This window comes from Mesoplodon bidens (genome assembly GCF_964165515.1).
Source record: "Mesoplodon bidens genome assembly, chromosome: 8".
NCBI lineage: Eukaryota > Metazoa > Chordata > Mammalia > Artiodactyla > Ziphiidae > Mesoplodon > Mesoplodon bidens.
In genome coordinates this window covers 48,806,106-48,819,328 of record NC_138165.1, presented here as the reverse complement: position 1 = coordinate 48,819,328, position 13,223 = coordinate 48,806,106, and the positions used below count along the sequence as shown (strand labels likewise).

The 13,223-nt window shown below is 35.1% G+C and overlaps 2 protein-coding genes across 4 annotated transcripts in view; one reads left to right on the top strand and one right to left on the bottom strand.

Annotated features, from left to right (window-relative positions):
* Positions 1–5,937, top strand: part of ACVR2A (activin A receptor type 2A) — an 88,091-nt gene extending 82,154 nt beyond the window's left edge. The window contains exons 10-11 of the mRNA XM_081241906.1: positions 777–907; positions 1,989–5,937. Coding sequence (XP_081098032.1) covers positions 777–907; positions 1,989–2,183 — 326 coding nt within the window. The 3' untranslated portion in view covers positions 2,184–5,937. The remainder of the gene's footprint in view (positions 1–776; positions 908–1,988) is intronic.
* A 1,407-nt stretch (positions 5,938–7,344) lies between these two features.
* Positions 7,345–13,223, bottom strand: part of ORC4 (origin recognition complex subunit 4) — a 95,235-nt gene continuing 89,356 nt past the window's right edge. For all 3 annotated transcript variants that reach the window (XM_081241909.1, XM_081241908.1, XM_081241907.1), the window contains exons 11-14: positions 11,946–12,054; positions 11,126–11,221; positions 10,973–11,040; positions 7,345–8,739 (exon numbers count right to left, since the gene is read on the bottom strand). In XM_081241909.1, coding sequence (XP_081098035.1) covers positions 8,551–8,739; positions 10,973–11,040; positions 11,126–11,221; positions 11,946–12,054 — 462 coding nt within the window. In that variant the 3' untranslated portion in view covers positions 7,345–8,550. The remainder of the gene's footprint in view (positions 8,740–10,972; positions 11,041–11,125; positions 11,222–11,945; positions 12,055–13,223) is intronic.

Genomic DNA, 13,223 nt, shown 5'->3' with positions numbered 1-13,223 from the left:
TTCTTTCTTACCTGTAAAATAGGGTAATGCCACCTTCACTCTGTGAAGATAAAATGGAAGTAAATAATATAAAGTTCCTGGTCAGCATAAGTGCTCATTAATTATTAGTTATTACGAACTCCTAACTGAATTTCCATATTTGAGTAGGCCTAAGGAAAAAAGGAACATGTTGTAGAATAAATCTTGTCTGTGAAGGCACATTCTGATTGGTTGGGAACCCTTTTTGTAGAGTACATTTGTGATTTTTAAAAAACAGTATCTGGCAGCTCTTGTGAGGGCAGAGAAGAGGTGTGACTCTGGGGTACATAATTCCTCATGTGGAGTGTGTAGGGGGCTTGGGCATGTCAGAATAAAGATGGTTATAGCAGACCCGAACCCAAAATCTTCAGAGATGAAAGCACTACTGTTTACAGTCTGATCTGAATTGCAAGAGGAATGGGTACCTTAAAGAGCTATTATGTCCTTAATATGCAGAGATCCATGGTTCCCTATGTGCTACATACAAACAGAGATAGGCATTCCTTATACAACAGGTAAGAAAGCTCCTTTCACAGTCCTTAGCAGAGTTACACGCCAAATTACAGACTTTTTGATTTCCTCTAAAGTTTGCGTCACACTGCGGTTTAAGTACAGTTGAGCGTTTGTTTCTCTCCTGTCACCATAGCATATGATAGTTGGGAAAAGGTGATACAGAGTGTGTTTTAGAAAGCTTGTTCCAGTTTGGAAGTTAGGAAGATTTGAATTAAAATGATTTTTCCCCTTTTTTTACATTTCAGGACCTGTAGATGAGTACATGTTGCCATTTGAGGAGGAAATTGGCCAGCATCCCTCTCTTGAAGACATGCAGGAAGTTGTTGTGCATAAAAAAAAGAGGCCTGTTCTAAGAGATTATTGGCAGAAACATGCTGTAAGTTATATAGTTAGCTTTGCACTTGAATTTCCAATAGAAAATGTTTTTCAGAGGAATGATTGATATCTCTGCACATTTCTCTTTTTTTCTGAGGTGGTGGTCTTCATACAGGATATTCTGAACTAGAGTTCTAGAAACAACAGAATTAAGGCTATGTACACTGGTGAGGGAGATGGTGAGGTCAGAGCCTTGGGGCGCTCAGCTCTGTGGTCTTGTGCAGATTAATGTGCCCCCTGTTTGGAGATCTTCCCAGGGGGAGGAGTGCTTGGCTCTGAGCCTGTGGATAGTCAGGTAGCCTTGCTGATCACCACCTTCCCAGGTCATTTAAGAAAGTGAAGCGCCCAGTTTTCTCCTCTCCATGACAGTTTTTGCATTTTGATTTGGGACTGGATGATTTTCAAGTTCTTAAGAACTTAAGAGACTAGGTAGGTGAAGGCTGGAACAAAATTGCCCTGGTTATTTTGGTCTAGATATAACTAGAAACATGGATAAAGCCAGGTAGAAAATCCTTAAGGTTGGCTTTCTAACCTTTTTTCCTACTTTAACTGCAAGGTAGAAATGCTGATTAACTAAGAAAATAAAAATTGGTAAACTTCTTAAAGCCTTGGTTTTGAATCCAATTCAAAGGTTAGCATTTAAATTACCTGGTCTATGAACAATGGTCAGGGAGTTTTGGAATGAAAGAAACAGTGCTCTGTGAAGACCTAGATGGGTAGGTTTGGGTGGGGGGCAGGGAGGTCCAAGAGGGAGGGGATATATGTATACATATAGCTGATTCACTTCACTGTGCAGCAGAAACTAACATGACATTGTAAAGCAATTATACTCCAAAAAAAAAAAACCACCTGCTGTGATAGTTCCAATGCTCAGAAAAAATAATTGATTTCTCTCAGTGCTTTTCTCCATGTGTCTGCGTATAATGGACACTCAAAAGTGAATGTTGACAAATATCAAACTTGGCTAATCTTGAAACTTTCTTTAACCCACAAAAATAGCAATTTCTTTGTGAGAGTTTTAGTCTGTTTCCTAATAGAAAACAAAAACTGATGTGGTGTTTGAATGTGTTTTTCCTTTTTAGGGAATGGCAATGCTCTGTGAAACGATAGAAGAATGTTGGGATCACGATGCAGAAGCCAGGTTATCAGCTGGATGTGTAGGTGAAAGAATTACTCAGATGCAAAGACTAACAAATATCATTACCACAGAGGACATTGTAACAGTGGTCACGATGGTGACAAATGTTGACTTTCCTCCCAAAGAATCTAGTCTATGATGGTTGCACCATGTGTACACACTGAGAAACAGGACTCTGAACTGGAGCTGCTAACGAAACTGCTTACAGTTTATTTTCTGTGTGAAATGAGTAGGATGTCTCCTGGACATCTCAGAAAGAAGACCCTCGTTTCAAAAGGTGGCTCTGGGAGACTTAATGGCATTGCCTGTAGCAGAGACATGAAGGACATGAGACTAAGAGAAAAGTTGCAAACTCTAAAAAGAAACTTTTGAAGAAGTGTACATGAAGAATGTGGCCCTCTCCAAATCAAGGATCTTTTTGGACCTGGCTAATCAAGTGTTTGAAAACTGACATCAGATTTCTTAATGTCTGTCCGAAGACACTAATTCCTTAAATGAACTACTGCTATTTTTTTTTAAATCAAAAACTTTTCATTTCAGATTTTAAAAAGGGTAACTTGTTTTTATTGCATTTGCTGTTGTGTTTCTATAAATGACTATTGTAATGCCAATATGACACAGCTTGTGAATGTTTAGTGTGCTGCTGTTCTGTGTACATAAACAAAGTCATCTAAGTGGGGTACAGTAAAGAGGCTTCCAAGCATTACTTTAACCTCCCTCAACAAGGTATACCTCAGTTCCACGGTTGCTAAATTATAAAATTGAAAACACTAACAAAATTTGAATAATAAATTGACCCGTTTTGTAACAAGGTATTACAAATTCACTGTGTTATTTAAGAAAAAAGGTAAGCTATGCTTAGTGCCAACAGTAAGTGGCCATTCGTAAAGCAGTGTTTTAGCTTTTCTTGTGCTAGCTTGTGATTTAAGGAAAAAAAAGTGCTGTTTTTTGAAATGAAAAAATGGTGTCTTTCCCCTCTTTCTCCCGTATTTTAAAGCTTCATCTTATATCCAGTTCCCAAAATGTTGCATACTTACCTACATATTTTTCTAGGTGTGCTGTGCTTGGGGACTATTTGAAAATTTAAAGCATGATTTAAATTTTTTAAGTGAGCTGTAACACTGGAAAGCTCTTCATTTTTATTCTTTTAAAATAGATTTTTTTTTCCTATTTATATATGTAAAATTGTAGTGTATTTCTTTTCACCAAACAGTGTGTGGGACATTCTTTATCACTGTTTTAGGATCACCTCAGGAAGTGTCATTACCCAGAATTCCTCACTCTCTGCTTTGAGACTTGTAACTTTATCACTATATTTCTGCTTGGTGCCATCTTGTCAGAGTAATATTTGATGTCTGTGATATGTCAAGAATTATCCTAGGATAGAGATTTAAATTTTTAAGCACAGATTTCAGATGTTACTGCTTTAAAACAAATCAGGGATAACAAGTTAAACTTATAACTTAAAATATGCAATGACATTTAGAGGTAACCAATGTTGATATAGGTAACATAGCTTAGCCTCCTCCCACGAATTGCTTTTACAACTAACCCTGATATTAGTTTAGGATAGTTCATGCCTTATCTTTGATAAGAAAATGGAATTGAAGGTAGGTAGGTGCCAAAGTGCTTTTCAAAACAATATTACATTAGAATATAATTGGATTCTTTCTCAAATTTATAGGCCAAAGTAAAACATTAATTTCCTGAATTTCTGGATTACTGATGACCAACAAATAGCCAGTATTATGCTATGTACTTTTGTCAGGTCATTTTAAAATCCATACATTAATTTTATAAAAGAATTTTTTACATGTCACTATCAGGAGCTCACTGTGAATGTGTTATCTTCAAATGGCTATTTAACCACACAGTACACTACATTTTACATAAAACATGCACTTAATCTCTGGGAATAATAAATTATATTATTTATAAATAATACATAGGTCAACAGACTCCTTTAAGCAGGGAGGGAAAGAAGAATAACAGCATTGTTGTCTGTGTGCCACACACCATACAGAACTTTGTGCTCTTGGTCACATAATGTACCCAAGGCTTTGTTGTATTTCTAAGAATTCCCATTTCAATGTTGAGTTCACCTTTATTTCAAAAAGTACTTGGCTTCTCAATTTCTTGGTTTGGTTTTGCTTCCACTTGGAAACTAATTAAGAAGGGAAAATGATAATGTTCATACATGAAAATTGTTAATCTCCTGAAGACTAATTTCTACCTGTTGTGAACAATCCTGTTTTTAAAAGTTAAAAAAAATCAAATCAAAAGAAAACAAAAGGGAATATTATGATGAATGTTTGGCTTATGTGAATCTTAGAGATAAACTTTATAAGACCACTTATTCACAAAATAAAGTTTTCTCTTCATGTTAGAAAAAATTTTTAGAAATCCTGGGTATTGTACTTAACTCTAGCTAACCAATTTTAAAACCTGTATCCTTTTGAGAATTACATTGACAGAAAAATACTTTTTATAAGCAGTAAAATAAGAATGTTCCAGTGACTACCTGTCCTGATACCTAGTCTTGTTAAAACTTTCTTTTGCAGGGCATTTTCATGTTTGGTTTACAGTCAGTGTAAGTGGGCAAGTTAATAAAAACTTTGAGCTTAGGGATACTGAAAAAAAGAAAGATCAAAAAAAGAAAAATGATTTGTTTTGGGGTACACTGAGACCCCAGTAATTTTTTCCTCATGTGTATGGTGCTCCTTACGATTCGTCTTGTATTTTGCCTTTATGACACCCATCAGAACTGCTGCTCTGACTTATACTCTCTACCTTGCCCAGATCTCCGTGTAAGGAATGCTTTATGATCAACTGCCATAGGACTGATGGATTAACCAGTGTTTGGCTTTATTCGAAGTTTATGCCCTGCACAGCTCTTGTATGTATTTTAGATGCTAGGAAGTTTTTAGCATGTGATGTGTGATTCTTGTTTGAATGTTTATTACAGGTACCTTGTGAATTCCAGAACAGAGACTGTGCCTCACAATTGTTGGTCCCATGAACTTGCACTATCCTTCATGGTGATGTTTCGAAAATACAATCAGGAAAAAAAAAAGTTTAGAACTTAAAAATGAGTCATATATCATGAAACTAAAAAGAATCTGTTCTTCCCCCTTTCCTCACTCCTAGGTAACAGCTACATTTAAGTAAAATGCAGGTGGTAGGGGAAAAAATCCTGGCCAGATGGTAGTTCAGTGGAATAAACTGATTACTGTTTTAAAAAAATGCTTCGCCACGGATATTTTCCAGTTTCTCTTTTTTACCTTTTTAAAATACTACTTTTTAGGAACATTTGGTATAATGTGCATAAAATTATTTACTGATTTATGGGCAAAATGATACAAGTAGCATCTTGATTGAACATCATTTACCTCAGATATTCAACCAGCAGTACATTTTTTATGCAGTCTCAACCCATATCCTATTTGTTACCTCTCAAAATATTGGTAAACAATTATTTTAGCTTTACTCTGTATTTCTTGTCAGTGTTTTGGGCACAGGTTGTTGTACTACTGTCAAATTGTACTTGCTATTTTTTCTGCAAGTATTTAACAAAAAGTTAAAAAAGAAAAAAAAAAGTCCCATAAAACCCCACCTTGGGTAAGTGATTGTTAAATATTGTACAAATAAAATGTATGCTATCCCCATTCCATTCCCAAGTTAAATAAAAAAATAAATATGGTATGATTTGCATATGAAGTTTTTCTTTAGTTATACGTTCTTAAAGGGGAACAGCAGCTTTATAATTTACAGTGAGGCTTACATCTTGAGATTTGCAAGAATGGGGATAGGTGAAAGGGAGGTTTGTCAGTTGTGGCATTTCCCTCCTTTGTTGTGTAAGCAGATTGTATTCCCACTAAACTACATATGTTGGTCCTGCCAATTTTAAGAGAGGCTAAATGGCCTTAGTTACCTTTTCATACGGAGATTTAAAAAAAGTGGCTTAGGTAATAGACATCAAAGACATAAACTACTCTTCCCAACTATAACTAGTTTACCAGTTGAACAGAAGAATTCTGGTATTTTCACGTAGGGTAATCGGTGAGAGAGGTCACCAAGGAAGCTAGCATTCATTTACATTTTTAGTGTTGCAAATTTTGTTTATCCTGTGACTTTCGAAGAAAGTGGGGGTGGAAGAGCCCTACCTTGTCACACTGAGCGTCACAGTTCACACCCATGGATTCTCAATTTTTTTAGGGTAAAGGTGAAGGAAAGGGCAACACTTAGGTTATGGTGGTTTGAAAGAACCTGCGTTGTCTTCTAAAACCAAATGAAAATGCAAACCATGGTGGAATCTGCAAGGAATCTCTATGGAAAGACGGAAACTGTTTCCACAGCGTTGTTCTGCAAAACAGATTCTTCAGACAGTTAATAGTATATAATCAACATATATAGCATTATGATGTGGTAAATTTGGACCAACAGCTCTTAACTCCTCAGAGCCATTCACATGCATGTCCACAAAGTTGGAAAGACTTTGTTTTTTCTTAATAAGATCCTGTTTTTGGTAGGGCACCTGAAGGGAATCACATGAGTGAAAACTGCACTAATGGCGCTAACGTTCCTCCTCACCTGGTTTTCAGTCTTTTGATTGTGCTGTTAACAGGCTACATTCCTCCTCTAGTAAATGAAAATATCTTTAAGCCATATTTGTTTACATTATTCTCGAAAGCTTTTTACTAGGGCTTTTTCAGATTTGGTTTTTATTTTATTCATGATGGTTTAAGCAATTTAAGAGATGAAGTTAGTTAAAAAATTTTAAGTATATTTAGCTTCTCTGTATTGGGGAATGTGGAAAGGGGAACATCAACATTCCTCTGAAAAAAATGCCCTTGAAATGTAGGCACATGCTTCATTTGTATGACTTCTGCTAACCTATTTTTTCTAGTGTGTCTCATAGCTCTTTCACTGATATTGATGGATTTTCTGTAAGGCAGGTGAGGGCTCTCAACCTTTTAGTGGCATCTTAAGCTGATAAAAATTTGCAATCTTCAAGCCAGTTCTTTGGGTGCTTTTATGGTCAGTGCCTTTAAGCAGAGGGTACTTCTCGAAACAGTTGAGAAGAATTTTTAAAGGGACAATCTTAGCTCAAATGCAAAATCCTTGCTTCTGGTAATAGTGATGCCACCGTGGGAAGTATTTTTGCAAAACATCCCCTAAAAATCTGTAGACTGTTGCACAGAACCAGGGTGCAAGCCTTAGCTTTCATAATACACTGCTGAAAAGTAAATGACAGTGATCTGAAAACTTAGAATGCCGGTATGCAAAGAACAGGTTGCAACTACTAAAGAGCTATTTTTATGCACAGAAATTCCATTCTAAACGCAATACTTCTTAAAAACCAAGTAAATAGTTTTTTAGAGTATACTTTTAAAAATACATGGTAAGGAACGCATTACTGAGTTTTGGTGTCAACGAAATGAGTTGAATTCCAGGGTCTGTCAATCCTCTGGACAGGGCCACTACTGTGTTAGTTTTCTCACCTGTAAACAACAGTAACTAAATATCATAAGGTCTTTGACAGTTAAAAGGATTACAAACTGCACAAGGATAGGGAGTCTGTCTTTAGTAAGCCTTCCATGAAAATAATAGACAATCAAATATTTTTGAATAAATGAAGTCACTAACACTTAACGAATGCTTACTAAATTTCATTTTAAACATACACTAGCATTAGTTCATGGATTCCTGATGCTTTGCCATTCCCACATTCCTCCCTCCTAGGGCTCCACATTTTGATACAAGCAGGTTTAGTTAGCATCGTCATACACTTTCCATTATCTGTGGGGGTGGGTTCACAGGATCCCCTAAACTGCCTGTGTCAGACAAATGCTAGTCCCTACAACAGGCCCCAGAATCTGCATTTTTAAGACATGCTACAAAAGATTCTTCTGTAGATGGTATGAGTACCATATTATAAGAAGCCTGGAAGAAAATCTTCAAACCTTTTGCTTTTTTCTTCCATGTAAACCATCTTCTAGCCAAACTGATCAGTCTCCTGAACTAGAAGACCTGGGTCTGGGACAGAATCCCAAACTTCCATGAATACAGAAAAACTGCAGCACCTCCCAAAGGACCAAAAGATTACTCATTACACCTCAACTCTTACCATTGTTTCTTTACTGCTTTGTTTAAGGTTTGTAAAAACATCTGGCTGCTGGGTTGAAATGAACTCTTCAAATGTACCACATAAATACTTCACAAGTGTTAAATAAGCATATGATTCAATCCCTAAAATAGTCATATTTATTTTTTTGAACAACTACCTACAACATAATCTAAATTACTGGGATTATAAATCATGTAACTGCTCACGTGCCATGATTCAAAGGCAAGGCACAGCCATGATGCTACATGTGTAACAGTCTCCCATAAATACAAAAATACATTTTTATAAATATAAGAAAATGTAATAACATATCTTGTTGAAGGACAACATTCTTTAGAGAAGTATGCCTGAAACTCCACAACTGAAGCCATGGTTATATTCATAACCAGCTTAGGGAGGATGTTGCCCACTGCCTAACATCTGTAGGGCAGTTAGGGTATTTTTGCAAAGCATTCATAATTTGCGTATTATCCAAAAGTAGTTTCATCAGCTGGTACTCCCTCTGTGCATTTACTGATGTTCTTTCCATGGGCCTTATTAATTCTAATTGTTGTAAGTGTTCAAAGGCCTGAAAGATGAAAGAAATAGTTTAGGTTGAATAGGGGAAGTAAAGTAAACAACATTAACTCAGAGAACAGTTAGGATTTTGGTCAGTTGTGGAATAGAGTACCAGGAAACAAAACCTAACAGATATCAGTAAAGTTCAAAAACAACTCTGGTCAACCTCATAAAAACTTCACACACCACACGAGGCAGTGTCAATATACAGTTATCCGTCCCTGCATCATTGAATATAAACAGGGCAAACTTAATTCAGTTTGTACAATGTGGTTTTTGTTCCTAACCTCATTCTACGTCATATCTCCTCCTAGTACTTAAGTTAACAGTTTCCAGTTCTCTATAAAAACCTAAGATCTGATAAGACCAGTACTTTTTGACTAATTGCCTAGGTTACTCAAATTCGCCTTTACATTTTGTTTCTACCTTTGTAAGACTTTGCTGTGTAAAAGTTTAATATAGCTGTAAAAAGAGAGGGAGGCAGGAAAGACCCGTAGGAGTACACCTGTTCAGCTAACCCTATAAATAAATGATTCAGCAGAGTGGTACAGGTATGGAGGAGAAGACAGGCTCCTGTTTCCCTAAGAAGTCTGACAGAGACCACTACAACCTGTCAGAAAGTCCCTTTCTTTCATCTTCCCCACCTTACTAGGGCTCTTTACTGTCTGCTTCCTTTTACCTCTAACATTCATGTATTATGTCTTTTCTAACCATGTTTGTTGTTTTAGGTATTTTATTAATGTATTAAAAAAAACCCATTAAATCATGACCTACTAACCATTAAATACTGATACACTGAAATAGATTATGAGCTTTCTATTCTTAAGCCTCATTGTGAAAAATACTGTTGGAATATATTCTTTATGTACTATAAAAATTCTTCTGATGAAAAGAGAAACAGTTCAGACACCATTAATTTCTGAAAATGAGAAAATACTAGAGGCCGCAGGTACTGGCTGAATAAAACTGAGGAGATTTAAAATTTTTCTAGGTAGCAAAATACTTTCTTATTTAATTAAAATGTAGAAATGAACAGCTTCAAATTACTCATAAAAATTTAAGTGCTCAGCTAAACCTTTCCACTCATACAACTCCCACAAGCTATGACTATCAGACAAATATGGACATTAGGAAGGGAGGAAAAAACCAACCTCCAGTATTCTAAATACTTTTCCTATTGTTTTGAAGAAATGGCAATGCCCTGATCTCTCATTTTTTGGTTGCTGTAAGAAATAAAATTGACTACTAATCCCTTATAAAGGATGCTAAAGAAGTTATGGGTCCACTGCTTAAAAAAAATAAAAAAAGGTGTTTCTTCCCATTAAGTCCTCTAGAGCTGTGCTGTCCAATAGGTAATCACTAGCTACACGGGGCTCTTGAGCATTTGAAATGTGGGACTCTATTTTTAATTTTATTTAATTTTTATTAAGTTTAATTAAAAAACTAACACTTAGAAGAAAATTTGTATGTTTGAAACAATTTCATAATGTAAATCTACTTCAGCTAAATAATAAAAGGAATCTAAAAAAAAATAATTGAAGGAATCTAAAGAGCAATTATTTCCAATGAATAGTCAGTGAATTAAGATGTGCTTTAAATGTAAACACACAGAATTTCAAAGATTTAACACAAAAGAAAATAAAAAACTTCATTAATAATTTTCTATATTAACTATAGATCAAAAGATTTTGGTACAGTAAATAAAATTTACTGTCCAAGTTAATTTCACCTTTTCTTTTTTTTTACTTTTTTGTTGCTACTAGAAAATCTAAAATTACATTATGTGGCTCATATTTCTGGTGGACAATGGTATGCTAGAATAAAGTTCCTCAAGTTTTAAAACTCATGCCTCACCCCTAACAAAACTTTCTCTGTATACCCTCACCAGCCAATGAGATTCTTTTTTGTTTTCTTAATGACTCATTCAGTCTCTTTTTACTGCTGAGATTATAAAGCCAACCTTAGAGGTATAAAGGGATAGGGTTATGACTGTAACAAGTAGATCCTTTGCACGATGCCAGTTCTAGGAAGAGACAGTAGAGGGCAGTATACCCCCAAAACTGTAAAAAGAACTGGCTGCATTCTTCAGAAAGATTCAAACATTTTTTAGATTGATTTTTTTGGGTCTGTTTTGAATAAAATTCCTGATGATACCTAATGTTTCAAAATTAATGAAAGTGCAACTATGATATATACAATCAAATCAGATGTAAAAATAAGCCTTTAAAAATTAAAAATCTTACCTTCATGACAACAGGTTTCTCAAAATTATAAACAGAATGGGCCTTCCTTTGAACAAACTTCTGAAACTCTGGACAGAAAGCAATGACAGCATTAGTAGCTTCAAATAAGCAGTGGGGGTAGTAGTGTTAGAAAATACCAATGTCTCATCTCACCATTATAAACCATTTGAAAATTAAAGGGCTCCTCTTCATAGATGTCATTTAAATGTTTCATTGCTATGATAAGACAGACTTCCAAGACTGACAGACCTATAATAAAAGGGGAACAAACTATGAGGTATAGTTTATATACTGATACATAAGACTGATATAACTTTCCCTCAAATACAAGGATAAAGTGAAAGATTATGGTTTTGAGGGGCGGAGGGAGGTCAAGACACCCCTCTAGGTTCAAATGTGTTTCAGTCACTATTATCTGAATAATCTTAAGAAAGTTACTCAACCTCCCTGAGCTCAGTTTTCATATATGTAAAATAGGATCTTTCTAAACTTCCAGAGATGGTACAAGGATTCGAGACAATACTATCTAACACTTAACCACATAAACCAGAGCTGCAATTATGATGTAACTTTAAAATTACATAGGGCCCTCGATTATTCAGAATCTCTAATCCCCTGGAAATTATATCTAATTTTTTTTTTTCCTGGAGAGAAGGTTCATTAGACTCTCAAAAGGGATAGTGAACCCCAAATGGCTAAAAGCCAGTGCTCTTCATTAGCACTTGGTGCAATGAGAATGCCCGCAATACAGTCTCAGCTGGATTTACAATGTAGCAAGGGAGGCAGTGCCTCGAGTTTCTTTCACTTTAAATGGGAGGAACAATACCTTTTAAAGGGCTGAGTTAAAGGACATATGGATATAAAAATATTCTGTATATAAAATACTATACCCAATATTAATTATAATTTTGAAAATCATACCATTATATAAACTCAAACTTTTAAAAAACTACTAATTAAGTAGGTTTCTCACCATGTACAATATTTGCTTTAGAGTCCATGCTACACAGCTGGTTTGCCTCCATCAGATCTGCTGCAGTCATAAATGGGTGTGATGGTGTTATACGATTTAAAGCAAGCATCTAAGGAAATGCAGATCAGAAAAACAACTGCATATTTACTTAGGCACTTTGGAGATATTACTGAACAAAACTTCTTAATTCAGAGAGTTATGAAAGAGTAAACAGTAATGCTTGGGAAAGGTACTCTCATATTTAGCTCTATTAAGATACAGTATTTCAATTCATATGCCATGTAACTGTATAAATGTAAAATAAAGCATTAAAAAATTCTTGCTGCTCTCTACCCCTTTCCATTTGTATATCTTGTTTGTTTACAACTCCTCAAAAGAAAAACATTTTAAAAGGAGTAGGGTAAGGAGAAGACACCAAAAATAAGTAAGATTACTATTTAAAGCCCCAGACTAAACCAAAGCAAAAAGGCAGAAGTGTGACTTGTAAAAACTTTTTTACCACCCGATCAACCAATCCAGGTTAGTCTTAAATGATAGAGGTGAGCTACTTTATATTCAATTGTATTAAAAAGAAAAAAACAAAAACAAAATTATACCAAGAAACAACTCTCCTTGAAAGCAAGGACAAGTTGCCTCCATGTAGCAAGTTCTCTGTCCAACGACTAACAAAAACTTCTGCATTTGAAGATTTATTTGTAACTTTCCTAACATCTAAATTTTACTTAATTTTTTAAAACTTTATTTTTCATTGAAATATAATTGACTCAGCATTTAAATTTAGTCATATAAATAAGGTTAGCAGGTAAAAATGCATGCCATCTCATTAAATTTGAATTCCAGGTAAACAATGAGTAATTTCTTAGTGTAAGTATATGCCATGTAATATTTGGGACATTAACACTAGAAATTCCCTTTTAAAAAAAATTATTTTATTGAAGCATAGTTGATTTACAATGTTGTGTTAATTTCTACTGTATAGCAAAGTGATTCAGTTATACATATATATATACACTCTTTTTCACTATGGTTTATCACAGGATATTGAATATAGTTCCGTGTGCTATACAGTGGGACCTTGTTGTTTATTCATTCTACCTATATTTTGCATCTGCTAATCCCATACTGCTAGCCCATCCCTCCACCAGCCAACTCTCACCCTTGGCAGCCACAAGTCTATTCTCTATGTCTGTGAGTCTGTTTCTGCTTCATACGTAAGTTCATTTGTGTCATATTTTAGATTCCACATATAACTGATAGCATATGGTATTTGTCTTTCTT